Source organism: Alosa alosa, chromosome 13 (assembly GCF_017589495.1).
Source record: "Alosa alosa isolate M-15738 ecotype Scorff River chromosome 13, AALO_Geno_1.1, whole genome shotgun sequence".
NCBI classification, from domain to species: Eukaryota; Metazoa; Chordata; class Actinopteri; order Clupeiformes; family Clupeidae; genus Alosa; species Alosa alosa.
In genome coordinates this window covers 17,684,012-17,708,527 of record NC_063201.1, presented here as the reverse complement: position 1 = coordinate 17,708,527, position 24,516 = coordinate 17,684,012, and the positions used below count along the sequence as shown (strand labels likewise).

At 41.5% G+C, this 24,516-nt stretch overlaps 1 protein-coding gene across 3 annotated transcripts in view; it reads right to left on the bottom strand.

Annotated features, from left to right (window-relative positions):
- myom3 (myomesin 3) overlaps positions 1–19,601 on the bottom strand; it is a 49,872-nt gene extending 30,271 nt beyond the window's left edge. The window contains exons 1-3 of one of the 3 annotated variants that reach the window (XM_048261311.1): positions 19,381–19,601; positions 16,343–16,469; positions 6,054–6,158 (exon numbers count right to left, since the gene is read on the bottom strand). In XM_048261311.1, coding sequence (XP_048117268.1) covers positions 6,054–6,158; positions 16,343–16,449 — 212 coding nt within the window. In that variant the 5' untranslated portion in view covers positions 16,450–16,469; positions 19,381–19,601. Of the gene's footprint in view, positions 1–6,053; positions 6,159–16,342; positions 16,470–18,299; positions 18,569–19,380 lie in introns of those variants that run through there. The other 2 variants (XM_048261312.1, XM_048261310.1) reach the window with 2 other exon arrangements.
- Positions 19,602–24,516: the final 4,915 nt, after the last annotated feature.

Genomic DNA, 24,516 nt, shown 5'->3' with positions numbered 1-24,516 from the left:
AGTAGATTGGACACAGCCCTGCCTGACCGTCCCTTTCACCAACTCTCCCTCTCCAGCTGGGTGACACCAGCAGGCAGGCATGGGCAGTTAGCTCGGTTAGCTCTGGTCTGGGCGCTGAGAGTATTGAGTAGCTACTCAGCTCCTGAGACCATCACAGCACCAAAAATACCATCCATCTCCATTCTGACTTCAGAATAACTTATGTCTCAGAACTTCAAGTCTACTTTTTGTTGCTTTCTTTGTCACTTGACATAGTTTCTGACCCCAGTCTGATCACTTCTTCAGCACCCATAGGTCCATGGCATAAGCGGAGAACTCTACATTATTTCCCCTTGATGTTTTCCCTTGGTTGAGATTTTCAATTTATTTCAACATTTTGAATGAATCCATATTTGCACTGAATTCATTAAATTACATTATCTACATCTCTACAGTACATCTCCATCATAACAAGTTTCCATTAGCTGGAAAAGTAACATTAAACTGAAATCACTTTTTATCATTGATAAAAAAAAAAAAACTTTTATGGACATTTTCCAGGCTGAGAGATTTACTCAAGAACATCAGTCCTAATAACCTAACTGCCCTACCTGTCTGTATGTCCTGTATGTTATTTTTTTCTTATCAGTGAAGAGGTCTTTCAATGACACAAACAGTCCCAGACCCAGAGCTTAGGTCCAAGCCATCAGATTTCAGTAAGCAACTATGCGTCAGTCTTCCTGAAAGTGCCAATGCAGTCCCATATCATCCTGATTATAACCAACTTGAGTGACATTCACACACACACACACACACACACACACACACACACACACACACACACACACACACACACACACACACACACACACAAACACAAACACACACACACACACACACACACACACAAACACACAGACACACAGACACAGAGACACACACAGATGACAGGACTTGAGGGGAATAAACACGCTTTGGAAAAGCAGACGATCTTGTTGTGGTGTTGTCTCAGATGGGGATTACCAGCCCAGAAAGCCAGAGGCAGAGGTGCAGCGTGTGAACACTGGGTAATATTCCAACTCATGGAACGTCTCTCGGCCAATCAGAAACAATAGTTCCATAGAAGTTCCATAGAACCCAATTGTTGTATAACACTGGGTAATCGTGTTATTCAGGGGAGGCAAGGACAGCAACACAGGCATTCAGCGCCAGGCAGAGAGAGCCAGGTGGGCAGAGCCTATCTGGGGCAGAACACCGTCACTTCCATAGAAAACACCGCCAGCCTGTTCTTATGAACACCGGCACTTCCAGAGAGAACACTGCCCGCCTGTGGTTACGTAACTTCAACACCTTGTCACTTAACATTTATTTTTATTTTTTACGTATATGGGTGTTTCTTCAACTCCGGGCACTTTTGGCCTTTCAACTTTTAGAAAAATAATTATCTCCAAACACACATTCAATATCATTGATACACTCATTAATGTCTTGAAACAAAGTATGATACTGGGCACAATTGCATGACATGGAATATTGTTATTTTTTATCAGTTTTCTAAATCGTAAGGGAAAAATGTCATTTCCACCACACCTCAAATTATGTCCTTTATTTGCAGATTATACAATATAATTCATTATGTTACATTATATACCAGTTACCATGTCTATGACTACCTAATCATACCACATAACAAATCCTAAGACTTTGTGAACTAAATGTATATTGCTTGAAGTTGCTTGGTACAATGAATTATGTTTTTTCATAATCAAAAAAAAAATATTCTTTATTTAAAGTATACATAAATTATTAAAGTCACTCACATGTTTTTCTATTAATAATGAAGTATGGATTATAGTTTCTGAAAATAGTATAAGTCTATGTCACCTGGAATTATGTTTTATTCCCTTAAAACATATGTTGTGATGGTCATTTCGTGGTGGAAATGACTGTGGGGACTGTGGTGGAAATGACATTTCATCACTGTCTTGCTGACTTTGTGGTGGAAATGACCTCACTTTGTGGTGGAAATGACTGTGATGGAAATGACATTCTCACAGTTTTCAGCCATATATAATCACATTCCATTGCCATGCCCAGATACTTTTGGAGATAGGGCACAATGTATCCAGAATACACACAACTATGCCTTTTTTTAACTTCTTTTGCATATTTTGACAAAGTTACAGCTGTGGTGGAAATGATGTCGAATAAAAATACTCTATTCTCAAGTGATGGTTACAATGATTTTTCTTCAGTTTCTGATCACCATATGTCTCTGATATTTGCCATCAACCTTCCTCTTTAGTAACACTATGTTTTCCCCTGGTAAACAAATAAACATTTTTAGGTAAAAAAGTATATATTACTGGAAATAGTTTGTGTGGTGGAAATGACAGAAAACCTGGGGACACTGATGTTTTCCCTAAAAAATAGTATAAATATATTATTTGCATTAGAAATTGAAATGGTATGTGTTTATTTAACTCTTACTTGCAACAAACATGGTACAAAATCATCTAGGTTTAATTTGTCTTTAGTGTATTTTAACAGTTAAAGGTTACAAGTCTGGGTTGGGGACAAGCTCAAAACAGCCAAATCCACTGATAAAAGCCCCTCTAAGAGCAGTAAATCAGAATATATAGGCATGATTAATTTTTTTATAGGATGCTGGTGATCTGGCCTTTGCAAATTGACATGATTGAAACAAAAATAGTATATTTTTCCACAAAAACAACCACAAGGACACAAAAGTGCCTGTAGTTGGAGAATCACCCATATAGGATATGCTGCTCCCTGCACTGCTATCCAAATATGTGAGGTAAACAAGACAGAGCTCTGAGTAAGATTCAGTCAGGATTTGTAGGTGTTCACAGACTTGTTGCAACCAGGAGTGCTGTTAGAAAATTTGGGCCCTATGACAGACAGTAATTCTGCCCCCCCCCCCCCCTTGTTATCAGGGGGCTCTCTGGGATCTGGGGGCCCCCTGTCAGTCCTGGGCCCTTAGAATTGTCCTAAACACCCAGTGGTACCCCTGGTTGCAACTGCAAACTCTGTGTATGACTTCCACAGTCACCAGATGTTTATTGCATTGTTAGCTTGGGTAGCTCTATATTATACAGCATAACACAGTGCCACGGTGGCTATATTGATTGCTGTAAAAAGGTAAATAAAACAACACATGCATTACTATTGTCATGGCCCTGTTGGGGGCTACACGGTCCTGCCCCCTCTGTGTACCTGGCTCTGTCTCTTCTAACAGGTGCACTGGGATGCAGGTGTGACGTGTTTTTAACTGAAGGACAGGAGTATAAGAAGTCCTTGGTTCCTCCCTAAGATTGCCTTCCTCTCTCCATTGGCTTTTGCTTTTTGCTTTGTACCAAACCCCTGGACATACACTTGCACTACCTTTTCACTTAAAACTATAATACTGACCTATTCTGACATCCAACGGTCTGTTGCACACACACTTTTTTTGAATGACTAACAAACTACAGACTCAGGCAATAGAAACGTGCAGACATGAAGAAATCATAAACACCAAATGAAAAAAGAGCAAACATAACGTTTCACCATAGCACAGTACGACGCATTTAAAGAAACCAGTGAAAGGACGTTTCATATTTTTTTAGAAATGTCCCTAATTCCCCATGGCAACACACCTTTGTCCCCTTAGTAGTGCAAACACAAAGAGTGGTGGTAACCAATAGCACAATGTGTCTGCATGAGCACATTAGCAAAATTAGTTACCTATGAAGCAAGCAACCTAGACACAAAACAACACAGTATCATGCACGTTTGGCTCAGAGCATGAGTAATGTAAAATTAGTTGTGCACTTCACTCCATGTGCACTCCACATGAGTATAATGATATACTTTATTCATTACGTTTGCACTACAAAGGGGATTATGTGTTGCCATGGGAATTGGGAATATTTCTGTAAAATCTGAAAGGTCCTATGATTAGTGTCTTTATATAGTTGTACACTACTATGGTGAAGAGTAGTGTTTTAAATGTGTTATACACTGCTATGGTAAAGAGTAGTGCTTTATATGCATTATACACTGCTATGGTGAAACGTAGTGCTTTAAATGTGTTATACACTGCTATGGTGAAGAGTAGTGCTTTAAATGTGTTGTACACTGCTATGGTAAGGAGTAGAGCTTTATATGCGTTGTACACTGGTGAAAAGTAGTGCTTTACATGTGTTATACACTGCTATGGTTAAACGTAGTGCTTTAAATGTGTTATACACTGCTATGGTGAAGACTAGTGCTTTAAATGTGCTGTACACTGCTATGGTAAGGAGTAGAGCTTTATATGCGTTGTACACTGCTATGGTGAAGAGTAGTCTTTTAAATGTGTTATACACTGATATGGTAAAGAGTAGTGCTTTAAATGTGTTGTACACTGCTATGGTAAAGAGTAGTGCTTTAAATGTGTTGTACACTGGTGAAAAGTAGTGCTTTATATGCGTTATACACTGCTATGGTAAAAAGTAGTGCTTTTTATGCGTTATACACTGCTATGGTGAAGAGTAGTGCTTTGCTGGCCCTTCTGGCAATATATGTTTCTTTTTCCAATTTGGTGTTCATGATTTGTTCATGTCTGCCCGTCTCTGCTGCCTGAGTCTGAGTCTGTAGTTTGTCAAAGTAGTTCTTCTTTTTTAGTCTGTGCAACAGACCGTTGCCAGGCTGTTCTTAAATGGTTGTTCCTCTCTCTCTCTCTCTCTCTCTCTCTATATATATATATATATATATACAAATATTTAAATAGTATATATAAATATTTATATATACACACATATCCTTCTGTTTTTTTTCCCTCTGCCCACACGCTGGCTTTTTCCATTTCTCGTCACCTTTTTGATATGCTGTTCAACCACCTTTACTTTACTTTCCCTCTCACTCAGAATATTCTCACTGTGTTTATTGCATGCATATATACAGAACCAATGAAACCAACCCCAACCGTCTCTATGTAAATTTCCTGCCGCCTTTGATGGTTTGGTTTTACAAAAAAAACAACAACAACTCTGAAGTCCTCTGGACCCTCCGGGCAAAACAGCCCACAGAGACACCTGAGATGCTAACACGGACACGTGAGCTCCCTGAGAGGAGTGTATGGTGACCCAGGAGAAACACAACAGCCATCTAAATCAACACTGGCCACTGCCACATCCTGTCTTCCCTCCGTACACATCCCCTCCTGTGTTTGGGTATTTTCTCCACCTGCACCAGAGATCTCTCTGATTCACAGCCACTGTGAATAACTGAATAATTCTAAGCTCTTCAGGGTCACAGATGCCACAGTATCTTATCATCTGACTGGCATAAACAAACAAAAACAAGTAAACGAACAAATGATCAGGTCAATTAGTTGTATGTAACGGCAAAGGGTTAAGTGTAAGTAATAAATGAGTGGGGTCAAAGTCTCTGAAAGAGAGCATATTCCGTTTTTTACATTGTGCTAATGCTCGTTGTGCAAGGGCACTGTTGCTGTGTTGGCAAGGAGGATAACCGCAGGTGTGTGATAAATAAGTGTCCTGTACTAATAGTATGCAAAAGAGAGCCATAACAGTCCAGCAAGAATCATTATGTCTGGGCCACTGCCAGGGAACAGAGGGAGATTCAGCAAAAGATGAAAAAAGAGAGAGAGAGAGGGAGAGACACAAAGAGGACGGATAACAGATAGAAAGAGAGGAAGAGGGAGGTTTGGAGGGAGAGACAGAGGAAGACATTGGGAGAGAAGTAGAGGATGAAGAGAGAGAGGATGGTTGGCAGGCAGCATGACAGCCGTCTGTGTTGCAAATGGAGGCTACTCTGTGTGTTTGTCACATGGTGGTGTTGTAGTAGGCGATATTGCTTGGAGCTGATTAGAGTACATCCCAGTATCTAATCTCCATCAATCGGCATCCCTCTACTGTGTTTGCTCTCACTTCTACTGATGGTGTGTTCAATTTGCACTTGGAGGTCGTAATTCCCAAGTTACGAGTAGGAAGCTTCAATTAGAGTTCCATAGACCCTTATCACTTAACATAACTAAGTGTGAGTTTGGAAGAGGAGTCTTACTGTACCAGGTGCGGTGGCGGGGGAACTTGGGGGTGGTCAGGATCTCCTTGACGGACATCACATCACCAGGTATGATGGGATAGTAGTCACTGTAGGAGGCCTCTTCATCGCTGGAGGTCACAAAATATAAACATATAATTACATAAATTAATAAATATGTTAACTTTGTGTTGGAATCTGTCTAAAATGTCCATGGTTCAGTAATGCTGTATTTGCTGAACATATGTTTGTTTTATTAGTGTCAATGTGGGTGAGGCCTACAGCTCAGGCAAACCTCAGCTCAGTTTACAAGAGCTAAGCAACACAAACCAATTTTCTCTTTCTCACGAGAGCAGAGAGAGTCTTCTAACTGATACAGTAAGGCATAGGTCTTTGACAGACTTCAGCTGAATCCTTGATTACAACCTTGATTGAATGCTTGATTAAGTCCCTACATCAAAGCGTATTTTTCAATAATCCCCTTTTATATCCACTCCTAGTCAATTTCCGGTATGGGCTTTGTGTACTGATGGTCTAGTTCAGATTGACAATAAGATTAAAATAAGCTGTTCTTGTAGTGACCAGTAGGTGAAGCTATACTATATTTTCAAAGGCATGACTACTAGGTTTGGCCGTGTTGAACGATTACAGTAACTTTGAGATTGTTGAAATACAGTATTTTAAATATTCCTGCTAAAATTTGAATACAATTATTTTAGAGAACATATCAAATGACAACTTGCTTTTGCAAATTTGCCCCCACAATGAAAAGCAGGAGCTTGAGCATGTGCATACTCTTTGGACGTAGTTGAGGGCCGAAAGAAGCTTTAGAGAGAGAGAGAGAGAGAGAGAGAGAGAGAGAGAGAGAGAGAGAGAGAGAGTCTATGTACTATCTATGTATGTACTCCTACCTGTGTAATTATGTCCTGATACATTTATGTAACTGTTCCTTTGGCAATACAAATGTCCAACTATTTGTCATGTCAATAAAGCACCTTTTGAATTGAATTTGAATTTGAATTGAGAGAGAGAGAGAGAGAGAGAGAGAGAGAAAGAGAGAGATTTGTAAGGTGTCTAGGATGCTGGAGAGCCATCCATCAGTGGGGTTTCACCTCTGACATGAATACTGCAGGCTATACGTCATAATACCAGTAATATTCCACACCTTCCTTCTGTGACTCAGTCTATTCTATTCTATTCCAGGACGAGTGTTGAAGGACTGTGCAGAAGAGCTGAAGGATGTTTTTACAGACATTTTCAACACCTCTCTGGAGCAAGCAGTCATCCCATCACTTTTCAAAACTGCCACCATCATACCCGTGCCAAAGAAATCATCACCATCATGCTTCAATGACTACCGCCCTGTAGCACTCCACGCCCATAATCATGAAGTGCTTCAACGGCTAGTCATGTCACACATCAAAGCCACCCTACCCCCACCCTGGACCCCTTCCAGTTTGCATACCGAGCCAAACGATCCACGGAGGATGCAATCTGCTCTGCCCTCCATCCAGCCCTCACCCACTTAGACAATAAAGACTCATATGTGAGAATGCTGTTCATAGACTTCAGTTCAGCATTCAATACCATAATACCACAACAACTCATCAGCAAACTGGACAAGCTAGGATTCAGTACCTCCCTCTGCAACTGGCTGCTGGACTTCCTGTTGCAGAGACCACAAGCAGTACGTGTCGGGGACAACACTTCAAGCACTCTGACCCTGAGCACGGGGGCCCCTCAAGGGGTGTGTGCTCAGCCCCCTGCTCTTCACACTGCTAACACATGACTGTACAACCACTCACAGCTCCAACCATCTGGTGAAGTTTGCGGACGACACAACATTGGTGGGCCTCATCACTAAGGGCGATGAGGCTCACTACAGAGAAGAAGTAGACCTGCTGGCTAAATGGTGTAAAGACAACAACCTCCTGCTAAATGTCAGCAAGACCAAGGAGATTGTTGTCAACTTTCAGAGAGGCCACAAACAACTGCCACCACTGTCCATCGACGGAGATGTTGTGGAGAGAGTGAGCAGCACAAAATTTCTGGGGTGCACATCAGCTTACCCACCTCTCCTGGACCACCAACACAGCATCACTGGCTTAAGAAAGCCCAGCAGCCTCTACTTCTTTGCGCAAAATTGAAGAAGGCAAGTGCCACGCCTCCTGTCATAACTACATTCTACAGAGGGACCATCGAGAGCATCGTCTCCAGCAGCATCACAGTGTGGGGCGGAAGCTGCACAGATCAGAACAGGAAGACCCTCCAGCGCACTGTTAACACAGCTAAGAGGATCATTGGAGCACCACTCCCCTCCCTGCAGGACATTTACACCACCCGCCTCACCCGCAAAGCACTAATGATTGTCAAGGATACAACCCACCCTGCACACGAACTGTTCAGCCTCCTGCCCTCTGGAAAGCGGTACAGGAGCCTCCGCCTCCCCGCACCACCAGACTGGCAAGTAGCTTCATCCACCAAGCAATCAGGATGCTGAACACTCTACCCACTCTCCCATCACTGACAGCCCCCCACCCACCAGCCAGCCAGGAACCTAGGAAACTAGGATCCTGTCTACCCTAACCCCCCCCCCCCCAAGCCTGATATACTTGAAATTACTGCATACTGCATATCAATGTAAATATACAGGTCACACAAGCACAAGTTTAAACTTCATGTAACTGTTAAGACTATATAAATATACAACACAACTACCTCTATTTTTTTTATATATATATGTCCTATATTTCTATTTTGATACATACATGTTCTATATTTCAGTCTTGCACTTTAATTTAATGTTTATTGTCTATGGCTATGTCTATAGTATGTCTATGTCTGTATTTAAAGCATGTCTATGTCTGCATGGGAAAGTAAGAAACTAAATTTCAATTCTTTGTATGACCAGTGCATGTAAAGAAATTGACAATAAAAGCCGACTTGACTTGACTTGACTATTCTATTCTTTTACAGTTTGAGGATAATTTGCTAGTGTAACTGACGGTCTAGATGAGGTTATGATTACATACCATGATTTTGTTCATACCATGAACAAAGACAAAACTTACATTGTACATGTATATACAGGTTTGTGTGTTTGCATGTAATGTGATATATGAGCCCTGTTATTAGGTCCTCTGCACCTGTATGGTAACTCATTTAACTGTATTTACCAGCGAAAGGGGTTGTGATGACTCAGTGAGAGGGTATTTTGCATAGACGTTAACGTTAGTTCTGGACCACCTTCAGAAACCATCTCCCATCTCAGACAAACAAAGACAGGTGGAATCCCATAATGTGGGGGAGATCCCAGCCAGAGAAGGTGAAGTATTAGTGTCAATCAGCATTATAGTTTGAGTTTAATTTTGCCCTCACCTCATATACCCAAATTTGGTCCAATTCTTTCCCTCGATTCCGTTTGATGCGGGGTTATTAAATTATGTACATCAATGGGTCTGTGAACAGTGAATGGGAAACGGGGGCAGCTTTGTCCTGAGGGCAGCGGGATCTCCACTGAAGCAAACAATTATTCTCAAGACCTGACAAGGCAGGTTTAAAGGGCTTTGTCACCCCACAAGAGCAATTCTCTCTCTCTCTCTCTCTCTCTCTCTCACACACACACACACACATTCTCTCTGACTATATCTGTCTGTATGTGTGTGTGTGTGTGTGTGTGTGTGTGTGTGTGTGTGTGTGTGTGCATGTGTGAGAGTGATTTACAGGGAGAGAAATAGAGAAACAAAGAGAGAAAGATGGGGAGAGATGGCTCAAAGGATGCTTTTCAAAAAGTGCTGCTGGCGTACTGCTGAAAAGAACTTTTTAAATCCCTCAGAAGTGCAAACTACTCAAAGTGTACGCACACCTCATTCCACAGGCTGAGGTATTGCATAGTTTTCAGTGAGGCTTGGCATCATAACATCACACAAGCTGAGTATTACACAAGAAATTAGAGTTTCAACCACACCCCCTCCTGATGATTTCACTGGCAAACTATCTTATCTACCGTATGTGGCATATTATTCTCTCACTCACAGTTTGACTTGCTCTCTATCTGCCTGTCTGTCGGTCGGTCTGTCTCTCTCTCGTTCTCTTTCAATGAGAGTGACTTATAAGAAGCCCTTATTGATATTACAGTTTTTTCTGAATGCTTAAACACATTTTTTGTAACTATGGCTTTTTTTGCAAAACTCTACACACAAATGGCAAAACCACTCACTGAGTTCGCAAAACTAAAAACACAAACACTGCTTTGCACTCAGTTTGCAATTGTGTAACACACACTTTGCACAACTGTAGGCACAATGGCTATTATTTACACTATTTTGCCAACTCTCTGGCACACTTTCTCATGTGAAAACTGTTTTAGATAATTAGTTCACTTTGTGCAATCAGCCTAAGCACTATAAATAAGCCACAGGTAATGTACAATGGGCAACGATGGAGTGAGCAGGAAGAGTGAGAAGAAAAAAACAGAAAAAAAACAGTCTACATGTGGGGATATTGTCATGTCAGGCCTGGATACGCCATTCCAGAATATATTTTTCCCGGTGCCTTGGACTAGGACATTGCATGTGATGTAGACAGAATTTTGAGAGAGACGACTCGATGTAGACTGATTTGTTTTGTCTCAGTGAAATGCTATTTTGTGTTTTGACTTGGAAAAACACACTTGTGTTTGTTTTGATGTGTGTAAATAAACACTAGTACTTGAAGTTGGGATCCCTGTATGTTTACAGAACTATGACAAAAGTATGACCTCAAACTGACATAGTCTACCTTGTGCACAGAGAAAGCAAAAGCCAGATGTGTTTTTTATTCATACCATCAGTGTGTTGTTGGCACATTGTGTGCTTACTATTGTGATGGCTTGTGTTTACTGTTAGATACGAAAACACCATTTTTACGAAGGTGTGAAGAGTTAAGCAAGGTGTGTTAGCTTTTGCAAGAGAACTACAATGTTTTGCTGATTGGGTGAGAGGTTTTGCCATTTGTGTGTAGAGTTTTGCAAAAAAAGCCATAGTTACAAAAAATGTGCTTAAGCAATCAGAAAAAACTGTAAAGGAACCATATGTAAGATTGTGGCCAAAACTGGTACTGCAATCACTTTCAAAATACTGAAGAGCGATGTATCCCCTCCCCCTCCCCCCTGACTCGAGGTTGCCAACCCTGATGGCGAAACACTACTGACTTCGTGATTAGTAGATAGGTGGAGGGTGGCGCATCAGGCCAAAACACAACATGACATGACAAAACACAACATCAACATCAGTTGAGGGCTGCAACTTCACTTTTTAAATGACAATATCCTGGCCCGGACTACTGTTGTCAGTGATATAAGTATTTGAAATGAACATGATTTCTTAATGTCTAGTGACATATCAGGGCCATTTTATGATTAATTGAAATATTTTTCTTACATACGGTTCCTTTAATGGCGGTCTTCAATTTCCCATAAAATTTAATAAAATAGGGTAAAACCGACCACAGCGTATCCTTTAAACCTGCTATGGCATAAGAATGAAGAAATGAAGAAATGAAGAATGAGAATGAAGCCATAGTAGTTCTGCTCACTGGCACATCTCTTCCTTCCATTGCGTAATTCAGAGACACCTGGAACACCCCAGTTGGGACACTGCACAAATCAGACAAATCAATAAAAAAGAAGAAGTTCTCCAACCCACAGCGGGAACAAGGAAGTCTTTTGATAAAGGACCAAAGGGGAAGTTGAATGTACAATGAAAGTAACAATGGCAGCAAAGAGATGTGTTTGGGGTGGTGTTCTGTGACGTTCAGGAGCATGTTTGCTGTCATTCGGAATGTCATTAAGGCTTTTGTTCTATTTTCAATAACAAGAGAGTTGTTTTTAACAAAGAATCACACATCCATCAAGCATTGATTTAACTGAAACCTAACATATGAGTTAGAAGACACAATACCCATGTTAATATGATAGACTTTTTATATTTTATGATATTTTTGCTGAAAAATAGCCTCTGATAGTGCCGATTTAGTAATTTGCCCAGACTTGTGATCAGAATATTGAGATTCAGGAAGATGATCCAGTGCAAGATGAGTAACGTGTAGGTTAATCATACACACAATACACTCCCCTCTCTCACACCAACCCACTCACTCAACCTCATACTTGCTCATCCACTTATAGGTTTGCCTGTTTTTGGTAGAACTTTGGAGCAACTTTGACTGTGTGTATGTGTCCTGATAGGCAGAGATGGACACAAGTACATCAAAAACTAATTTGTACAAACTACAAATACTGATGTGAAAAATGTATTTCATTAAAATACAAGTAATTAATCATTTTAAAATGCGAAATAACCACACAATGGTACAATGGTATACCAACTTTTAAAAGAAACTAGGTAACACTTTACAGTAAGTGTACATTAATTATCATGATTTATGCATAACTTCATTCCTTTATATCTTATGAATCATCGGGAATTTACATGAGTTCATAGTCTCTCATTCATGAAACTACTATAACACTTAACGGTAAGTGTACATGAATTATCATGAATTACTTCATGTTTTATGCATTACTTCATTCCTTTAATATCTTATGAATCATCAGGAATTTACATGAGTTCATAGTCTCTCATTCATGACCTCATCCATGAACAACAAAAAGTTATTGTGTGCACATCCCACCTTCTGGCAGGTGCAGGACAAAAAAAAAACTACTCAAGTGAAAAAATATATAATGTCCGCAACACTGCTTTAGACTATATATTTAATGTACAAATGGCAACGTTTCGAACCTGCTGGGTCTTCTTCAGGCAAAATGCATGCATGAACAACACATCAACTAATGGCCACCTTACACCAAACAACTTTGACAAGATTTGGGAAAGATTCTTGAAAGATTGTAGTCTTTTAATTAATGCCCCCCATTCAAGCTTTCCTCAAAAGACTCCAATCTTTCAAGAATCTTTCCCAAATCTTGTCAAAGTTGTTTAGTGTAAGGAGGCCATAAGACGTTAGGTAGAATGGGTACATCATTATCATTTATGATTTCTTAAGCATGATCATCATGATTACAGGAATTTAAGATTAATTGCTCATTAATCTTATGAGTTCATCATGTCTGTGGCCTCTCAATTAAAGTGGTGAATAATGACGTGTTTAGAGAACTGAGAAGTTGTCTTCAAATCAGAATTTGAGCAGTGATGACCACATTTTTGGTAGAAAAAGAAATAATCATAATCATGTTTAATAAATCATAATTCATAATGATGTGCCCACTGTACCTAATACTTTAGGTAATGTGCTGTTCATGTATGAGGTCATGAATGATAGACTATAAACTCATGTCAATTCCTGATGATTCATGAGATATTAAGGAATGAAGTACTACATAAATCATTAATTAATTCATGATAATTCATGTACCCTCCCTTACCGTAAAGTGTTTCCGAAACGACATGACATATTGAAAATGTATTCTCAAGAGACAAGACATACTATTTTCTGATTGGCTGGCAGGGGGGGCTATTATTTCTGTATTATTTCTGTACAGCGTCTCATATCAATGTACTGACAACAAGCAGGCTTCGCAACAGTGGAATCAACTGTAACAAAGCAAACTACTCACAATCATTTTCCGTAACCAATGAAAGTAGTACAACAAATTGAACAGGTCCGCCTCTCTTTTTAAACTGAACTGCATTTCCATTTTGTACTATAAATGCATACCTATTGCCTACATACACGACTAGCAACATAGGGGACAAACAGAATAACATCCTGTAAGGTGTCCTGATAAACGGAATTAATTGGCTTGGTGGAGAAAACTTCACTTCAGGGAGGTCTTTGCTGTCTCCTCCATTATTTCAGCATTTCAGGACACCTCGGCAGATGTTATCCCTTAACTCCATTAAGTGGTTTTAATACTGTCCTATAGTGAGAATGAACATCAGCTATTAGGTACTTAAGATCATGGGGTCAAATGTCATAGTCACATGGGATCCATGTCCTAATGTTCTTCCTCAGTATCTTATCTGTATTGTTTTGAAATGTTAGTCTTGTAGCGCTTGACACGGCTGACAATGCAAGCTCCTGAAGTTAGTTACTTTTTAACATACATTTTTTTCAACTTTCAGATGTTCTAAGGGGCTGATAAAAAGGGGCAGCCGTGGCCTACTGGTTAGCGCTTCGGACTTGGAACCAGAGGGTTGCCGGTTCAAACCCGACCACTAGGCACGACTGAAGTGCCCTTGAGCAAGGCACCTAATCCATCACTGCTCCCCGAGCGCCGCTGTTGTTGCAGGCAGCTCACTGCGCCGGGATTAGTGTGTTCTTCACCTCACTGTGTATTCACTGTGTGCTGAGTGTGTTTCACTAATTCACGGATTGGGATAAATGCAGAAACCAAATTTCCCTCACAGGATCAAAAGAGTATATACTGTATACTATACTACTATACTATACTACATTGTATAATATACTATACTACTGTATATATACTATACTAAAACAGAAAAGACAGATCTAATGCTTTTAAGTTGTCTACAGGGTGACAAAATTGGCACAAACAAAAAAAAAATTGATTTTTTTGGATCTAACACTTTTAAGTTGATTATAATTGTGGCATACTACTGCAAGAAAAAGGAAAAATGGGTTTACATTTAATGCTGTCCTTCCAAAAGGGTAATGAAATTGGCATTATAATGGACAAATCACTGTTTAGGTCAACTTTAGTGTTGAATAGGAAATTGTCCAAGGGGCACCCTCCTTATTCTTATTGAGTAATCCCTAGGCAACAAGCAACAGCAAAAAAAAACCATTAACCGACAAAAACCAGGTTCACCAAGATTCTGGCCTTTGGTTTCCGGACTATAAGCATGATACATAGCCTATTGTGGTTATAGGTAGTATATTTAAAGGAACATGCCACCATTTTATGAAATTGGGTTATTCACTAACTCTCCCCGATTTCCAGTTGTCCATGCTGATGGCTTGTGAAAACCCGTAACTTGTGAAATGACGTCATTTGTTGTAAGACCGAGCTATATGCATTCCGGTTGATTTCGAAATACCAAAATACAGTTTTTTATCTTGATACATGGCCTGGCTACTCTTTTTTTGAAGTTTATTTTGATACACTTAAAATTAGGGTATTATTTTAAAATACATTTTGATGTATTTTTGCTCATCCCTGTGTGTGTCTGTGTGTATGTGCATGTGTGTGTGCGTTTATGTGCCACCATGTTTGTCTCTGTCTGTCCGTGTGAGTAGGGTGTTATGTTTTATTGAATAAGTGGCAGGGAAGCAGCTGCTGATCCGGGCTTTCGTAGGGATTGGGCTCTAACTTTGGCAGGAACTCTGACAGGGCTGACCAGGCACCCAGAGGCAGCTAATGCAGCAGCATCACATGTCTACATCTTGCTCACACAATACCTTCGCTGAATCAGTGTCAATAAACTGTTTATCTATTTTTCTGAACACACAAGTCAGCGAATTAAAAACAGTTCAAAGCACTACATTACTTGCTTGCATGAAAACATTCTGCCTCTGTGTCTATGTGTGTGTGTCTGTGTCTGTGTCTGTGTCTGTGTTTGTTTGTTTGTGTGTGTGTGTGTGTGTGTGTGTGTGTGTGTGTGTGTGTGTGTGTGTGTGTGTGTGTGTGTGTGTGTGTGTGTGTGTGAGGCTTGCATGAAAGACACCCCACATCCCACACACCTGACCTACATAAACATCAGAGAGACTAAAGAACTGAGATCATTAAATCCATTTCATTAGGTTGTGTGAAAACACGCTGCTCTTGAACAGCAGCCAGAGAGAAGAGACTCTGAAGATAAACATGACAGACAGATGGAGGAATAGGAGTGAGCCTCGTCATCAGTGGACTGAGGTGATTCATGAGTCAGTGTGTCCATGTCAATGACGCTCTCATCTCCCCCACAATCAATACGGAATCTGGAAAACTGATGGTCGATCATTTTTAATGTGTGTGTGTACAGTATGTGCGTGTGTGCATGTGTGTACATGTGGGTGTGCGTCCGTGCATGTGTGCATGTGTGTGTGTGTGTGTGTGTGTGTGTGTGTGTGTGTTTGTATGTGTGTGCATGTGAGTGTGTGTGTGTGTGTGTGTGCATCTCTCTCTCCCAGTGTAAGAGTGTGCGTGTATTTGTGTTTGTGTGTGTGTGTGTTTGTGCCCCTTTCTCCATGTGTAAGAGTGTGTGTGTGTGTGTGTGTGTGTTTGTGCCCCTCTCTCCATGTGTAAAAGTGTGTGTATCTCAATATGTGTGTGTGTATGCACCTCTCTCCATGTGTAAGAGGATGTGTGGTGTACCTGGAGGTGAATTTCTTGCGTTTGATCTGCGAGGCGAGCGCCATGCCCTGAGCCATCTGGGACGTTTGCTCCTCATGGCTGCGGTACATTACCACCTTGGCCGCCATGCCGATCCCCTGACCAGCACCTGAGGCAAAGGAAGAAGACGGGTGGGTTCAGAGGCAGGGGAGCAATTTGATGTGTTTGTGTTTGTGTGTGTGTGTGTGTGTGTGTGTGTGTGTGTGTGTGTGTGTGTGTGTGTGTGTGTTGGGGGAGGAGGCATCTTTCTGACTGCTGATGGTGATGCAATGGTAAGAAACAATTATAATAATAGATGTTAAATCTAGGAACCTGCCAGTTGTTGAAGGAGCAGACACGTGCAATCCCCACGGCGAAGCCTGCTGAACCTGTGTCATTGAATTGGATGCAACTGAGCTTTGTCACCATTGCACCATTCATTCGACAAATCTGTCGGCCAACAACCAGTGTATCCCCCCGTATGACAGAAAGGTGCTAAAAGATGTTTTGAAGAGAGCAGCCGGAGCCAGAGGTAGCTCTAACGGATTCAAGTTGTCTGGAACACACCACTTTGCCAAGCAGATACTCCAACAGATTCCAGATCTAATCTGTTGTGTAGTTTGAGCAGGCTCACGATGTCATCACAATCTATGTTGTTGTTTGTCTTGTGAGCTATCAATGGTGTCCAATTGAAACATGTAGTGTGAGTTATCATATTGTATGTGATTGAAATAAAACACAGGCATAGATGTACTAATAATTACCGCCAAATTACCGCCTGTTTCTGATGCCTTTTGCACCTTAAAACATGGCACCTGTTAAAAGCGGGTGTAATCCAAATTGCAGTTAAATGTCAATTAGAGTAACTTTCAGAGACAGCTGAATCACTTTTCTTCATTGTACAATGTCAAAATAAACCTTAATTTTTGTTTGTCTTAATAATATGGTATTTCATGACATCCTTTTAGGCAAGTCCCTCCACTTGGAGGCCATATTGTAACGCTTTTTGGGCACTTATCGGTTTCGGCAGAAATGTGCGGGCGCAAGGCTTCATGACACCAACCTTGCTCCAGGGGCGAGATCACAACACATGATTGGCACAATGTCTTCACAACACACCACATGATTGGCACAATGTATTCACATGTTGAAATTTTGCCGCGGAAAGGGTGGGATATGTGTAGACAACTGCCATATTGGCGTTACAAACTAACCCCATGCATTTCTATGGAGGATTTTTTGAGTGCTGTGTCTCCTCATTAGAACGTCTCTGATATGGCAAAGTACAGCGTTCGCTTTCTGCGCATAGAAAAACTCGGTATTAGTGCCTTCTTTGTACATCCGGTGTCTACCCGGCTTTCCTCCTATTGATTTGCACTGTATTCGTTACAGTGCCGGTGAGGTATAAAGTGGTATTAGAAGAGAGATGCTCTGGGCTGGCTGGCTAGATATCTTGGCATCATAGAACATAGATGTTGTATGGTACAAATATGCTATTTCTAGGTCACATTGACATTCCAACAAAAAGAGGAGAGAAAGGAGGAGAAAGAGCTGGCTGGCTGTTTAATAAAGTGCCCTCCAGTATCATGCGCCATGTTTCTCCCCAGAGCTCCTAATATACATATCGGCGGGTGGATGGAAGGAGAGCAGGGAGGGAGAGAAGGGCAGATGTAGGTCCCAGTCTAATGAACAGTCCCACAGCGGGCCATTGAATGTGTAATAATTCATTAGTTCAGGTCTAGCACACTCCTCTACCACCTCCCCTGACGATCATTAATCAAATACGCACACAGACGCGAGAGCACACACATACACACACACACACACACACACACACACACACACACACACACACACACAGTACATACTGGCGCACACCTTCTGTTTTGTTTTTCGACTTTCTCAGTCGCTTTCAGTCACAGCCACAAACACACACACAAACAAAGACAAAAACACTTACCACACATTGGGAGGGAGAGAGAACCACCCACTCTCACCCACACACACACACACACACAGTGCTAATATTCCCAGTAAACAGAATGAGGCCGCTTATGAAGGACGGCTTCATTTAGCTGCAGCCAGCAGCAAACACCTGCGTTAGCTTCTCTAATAACCGGCCAAATAATGTTTTCCCTCGCTGCACCGTCTCAGATTGCCTCCAGTATGTCAGCGGAGTGGAGAGACGCACCCATAGCTGGCGCGGTGCCACCCCAACTCGACGGGAACGCGAGGGAAGCAAAGGTTGTGTGGACACCAGAGGGAGGAAGGTCAACGTGCACCATATTAAAATTGATCTGTCATCAAGAGATGGCCACTCCCAATGCTCTCTGCTCAGTCACTCAGAACAAAAGGGAGGAGAGGAGAGTGGAGGACAGGAGGGGAGGAGAGGAGGAGAGGGAAGGGAGAAAGAGAGGAGGAGACAAGGGGAGGGAAGAGGAGAGGAGCAAAGGAGAGACACACACACAGCAGACAAACACACACACACACACACACACAGCAGACACACTCTCTCGGGCATGGTTTTAAAACAATGTCTCTATAGGTGCCGAAATATATTTGGTGTTATATAACAACACAAAATAAAAAGAATATTGTCTTCTAGAGCACTTTTTTTGGGAGGAACTTTTCCAACAGGGATCCAAGCAGGGAGAGAGAGAAAGAGAGTAAGTCCAGGATTATAAAGTCCTACGTGGCAATGTGGCAACCCCACTGGAGCAAGTGGTGGTGTTGATGTCAGCGACACAGATTGTGACAAAAGACACATCCCAACATCCTTGGAGATAATAAAATGCTGAGAGGATGTGCAAAAAAGTGCCATCCCAGATCAGAAATCCCCTCGCAAAATCATATTCCTTTTAAGAGTGAATGAGGGGTGGGTATTGATTTGTATCTTGTCTCCCAGAGCGTGTTTCCCAGTACGGAGAAGTTAGTTAACAACTCCAGCGGCATCTGGGAAGTGTCCTTGTGAGTAGAACACAACGGCAAGCAGGGCATTTCAGGATGAGCAGAATGAAAGAGGAAGATTAAAAGCCACTCACGTTTTCCCACTGAGAACGGGAGGACTCCACAGGGCCTTCCAGATACGCGGCAAGGACACAGGTCTCTCTCTTCCACTCTCTCTCTATCTATCACTGTATCACTCACTCTTTGTCTGATCTGTCTTACAGACACTTCCTGTCTCTCTTACTCTTTCACCTTCTAGGATAGTGTCTATCCTTCCTTCCTTCTCTCATGGACTGCCTCTCTCTCTCTCTCCCTCTCTCTCAAACACACACATACACACCTCTACTGTCTTTCCTGCCTGTCACTGTCCATATGGGGGTGACCCCAGAACAGATGTCCTTCAACATGAGAATGCAACACACACACACAACACACACACACACACACACAGTACACCCTCCTCCTCAAGGTAGTAAATATAGACCATTCTCAGAGTGACCCACACATACACACAAACACACACACACACACACACACACACACACACACACACACACACACAGAAACTGACAGAGACCCAAATCAATGTAAACCATCCAGATAGACTTACAGTAGTCATGAGGTGTCAGTAGTGATACAATGGCCAAACACAATAGGTGCCAGTGGAAAAAAGCCTTTAGGGACCTGCACCCTTCCCTTGGAAACAGTCTATCAGCATCTGTTTATCTGTTGTTTGGGCACTGTACTTCGGTACTTGGCGATGGGGTCAGGACTGATAACTAAAGCGGGTAGGGTAAGTCATGCAATCCAGTTTGCAGTGCAAATACATGGCCTAAAACAAATAAAAGAAAGGAAGAAAGATGAATGAAGGGCTGGCAGAGAGAAGGAAACAAACGAAGAACAAAGGTGAGGAGGGGTAGACAAGGACAACAATCAAAAACGATAAGCTCCCTGCAAATAGTAGTTTAGTAGCATTCCTTGTGTGTCTCCTTGTCTCATGTGAATCAGAGTTGTGTTGCTCATTAAAACACGGAAAAAAGACACTCCTAGATCCTTTTCAAATTGAAAAACTTTATTTCCTCTTTCGTCGTAATAGGTCTAAAGAGCACATAAAATTAATGAATTATGGATGGAAAGTGGACATGTCAGTGAGAATCAGAGAGCAAGTCGGAGAGAGGGAGTGAGATGAGACTGATGAATGTGAAGAGTTCAGCTCCATCCGTTCATCTTAGTTCCTGTCATAAAGACCTATTATTAACCTCAAACCACAAGCCTCAAGGTCCTTACTTGGATCAGCTCGTTTCCTTTGTCTCCCAGCAGATCTGGAGCCAGTCATTCCACTTATAATAGCATGGGACTGTTAATAGCGGGACAGTTCTTTCCTTCTTTTGGGTGGTGGCTGTGAGACACAGACACACACACACTCAGATAAGTGTATGAGGGCATGTAGTGCATATGTGACCACACACACACACACACACACACACACACACACACACACACACACAGACACACACAGACACACACACACACACACACACACACACAAGACACACACACACACACACACACACACACACACACACACACACACACACACACACAGTGTTTTATCCAAGGCCATATCTAAAGGCTCAGTTGCAGGGTTATTTATAAGCATTTAGTGTCCACACCTGCCCCTGGACTACCCAGTAAACAATGCCCTATGAAGGTGCCAGCCCCCTCCCCTCCCCTTCCATCCTCTTACATGTCACTTGTGACACTGAGGCTAAGAATAACAAAGCTGACATATCGGCCCGGGACAAAGCGACCGAGGGCCATCTTCATTACATCCCATTACAGGGGACGCGAGAGCGATAGGCCTCACAGTGGATAACGATGCGCATTCCCGAGTGCTATCAGTGAAAGCCAGCTCCGCAGAGCAGATTAGTGGCGATATCTAACAATATGCGGTCATCAGACGCAGTCAGTTTGAGGGGACTTATGCCTGACGGCTTTATTTGTGTGTGTGTGTGCTGTTATTGGGCAGTAACTGTCGGGGCAGCTCGAGTCCTTGAGGACGTCAGCAAGTTATTTTCCATTTCTGTGATTAGGGATAGTTTTTTTCCAGTAATTATTCACCCATTAAAGGAGAATTCCGGTGTGATATTGACCTAAAGTGTATTGAAACATGATACCGAGTGTGAACGTATGTCTCATAGCCCATCTCGGCTTGTCCCTGCACTCCAAAATCTGGCTAGTTAGCCGATGCTACCAACAGCTTTTTCAATAGTGGTGCTTCGCATCGGGCTAGCCATGCAAATAAATCACTGTTTTACACCCATTTAAGAGGCTCAATGTATCTCCACACTTCATTGGTAGACTTCGAGGGCCCTGACATTTAAAACGAGACATTGAGAACTTTGAAAAGCACTGGTAGTTTACTTACAAGGCGATTTATACAGACAGTATCTTCCGAAGTTTAGCCATCTTGAATTTAGTCACGATGAGTCGAACAACAGTAAGAATGAACAGGTATGATAAGGGATCAGATTCCAAAAATAATTCAGTGGAAATGCATGGATTCCAGTTTCTTCCAGTAGCAGCAACTGGAATCCATGCATTTCCACTGAATTATTTTTGGAATGGAAACATGCTTAGATCCAATGTTGGATAGATCATCCAAGAGACAAATAACTATATCCAGATCGGCAAAGACGATAAACAGTTTTCTCAATGATTATGCAGTGACAGATGTGTGGCGTTCTCTTAACCCAACTACCAGGGCTTATTCTTTTTTTTCTAATGTTCACCAAACCTTCTCCCGTATAGATTATTTTCTTTTAGACAAGAAGCTTCTCCCATCAGTCAGGGCTTGCACATATGAAGCAATTGTTATTTCAGATCACTCACCACTCTCCCTTAAATTGAAATTCGACGATATACCTGTAACTCATCCACGCTGGAGATTTGATACAAGTATGCTTTTAGATGAAGATATGGTTCATGTCATTGCCACTAACATTGCAGTCTACATACAAACAAACTCTACTTCAGATAGCCAGTGGCCCATCACCTAATCTTTTTAAGAACCGTCTTCTTCTCCAGGCAGAATTTGACACATTTACAACTGATAAAAATGCTACTTTAAAAATGAAAAAATGCTACTTTAGTCCAGGCATTCATACTATGAGTTTGGTGAGAAGGCGCATCGGCTTCTTGCTCACCAACTCAGACAGTCCTCTGCTTCTAATGTAATTTCTGAAATTAAAACACAATATGAGGTTACCCGGGACTATTTAGAAATAAACAGTGTTTTTAGAGACTACTATATATCATTATATACTTCTGAGCAGAATTGCACCCTCCTTGAGATGGAGCAATTTTTTACAGATATTACTGTCCCCCAGATTGACCAAGCCACCATGGAATCTCTAGATCGTCCACTATCTTGTGAAGAGGTTGCAACAGCTATATCTGCTTTACAAACCAACAAAAGCCCTGGTCCTGACGGGTTCCCATTGGAATTTTATAAAGCTTTTTCTGCTGAGTTGGTACCACTTTTATTAGATATGTACAATGAGTCGTTTGAATTAGGAAGTATGCCCAAAACATTATGTGAGGCTTCTATAACATTGCTAATGAAGAAAAACAAAGACCCCCAATCTTGTGGTTCATATCGCCCTGTGTCTCTTCTGCCAGTAGATTTTAAGATTTTAGCAAAGGTCCTGGCCACACGTCTGGAATCCATACTTCCACATATAATTTCTCCAGACCAAACTGGATTTGTTAAAAACAGATTCTCCTTTTTTAACATACGTCGACTTTTCAACATAATCTACCCCTATGTCTTCAGTGAGGACAAACAATGTTTCGTCTGAGCTCTTCTCATGTTCTCTGTCACCCCTGTTTTTTGCTATTGCAATTGAGCCATTAGCATTGTCTTTGCGCCAGACAACACAACTGACAGGGATTTTTAGAGTGGGTCACGAACATAGGGTCTCCCTATATGCGGACGACCTCCTATTATATCTCTCTGACTCCTCCCATTCCCTACCATCTGCCTTACATATATTGGACACATTTGGTAAGCTCTCAGGGAATAAAATGAATCTGTCCAAGAGTGAGCTTTTTCCAGTAAATGATGCAGCGTGTTCACTATCATTCAATGCCTTCCCTTTCAAAGTCACTTCTAAATTTACTTACCTTGGAATCAATGTGCCAGACAAATTTTCAAAACTTTTTAAAGAGAACTTTCCTTCTCTCATGACAAAAGTTGAACAGCTCTTAAAACGTTGGACCCAACTTCCTCTGTCAGTAGCAGGACAAATTAATTAAATTAAAATGTCTATACTCCCAAAATTTACATACTTGTTTCAAAATATTCCTGTTTTTATTCCAAAGTCTTTTTTCTGTAATCTGGACAGTATTTTCTCATAAATAAACCTGCCAGAGCTAGAAAAAGTCTGTTGACACAGCCGAAGTGTTCTGGTGGCATGGCTCTTCCAGATTTCCAATGTTACTATTGGGCATGTAACATCCGTCCCATGTTGCATTGGCTATATGAAGACCCTGGTGCTGATGCACTTTCTTGGCAGTCTATTGAGTCTAAGTCATGTAAACAATCATCATTGGCAGCTCTTGTATATACACCTCTCTCATCTTCGTACGCAGCTCACACAACAAATTTGCTAGTGAAAACGTCTCTGAAAATATGGACTCAGATAAGGAGACATTTTGGTTGGCAGTCCATTTAATTTAAATCCCCCGTCTATGGCAATCATTATTTTAAACCATCTGTTATAGATAAAGCTTTCCTTATATGGCACAATGCAGGCATTAAGCAATTTCAAGATTTATATTTCAACGGCACTTTTGTCTCTTTCCAATATCTTTGTGATACCTTTAATATCCCTAGAACTCATTTCTTTCGCTTTCTTCAAATCCGTAACCTCATTAGGAATATCTCTCCAATATTTCCATACAACCTTCTAGTACTTCCTATGACCATATACTATATAAGCCTTTGTCATTCAAAGGTATTATATCAGCCTCTTATGGTATGCTGATGGCACTTTCACCCTCCAACATTTCTGATTTAAAATCTCAGTGGGAAGGTGAACTTGGGGAACCAATTTCTGAAGAATCATGGGAGACTGCCCTGGGCAGAGTTCATAGTTCATCAATCTGTGCCAGACATGGGTTCTTACAATTCAAGGTTTTGCACCGCGCCCACTGGACTAAACTCAGAC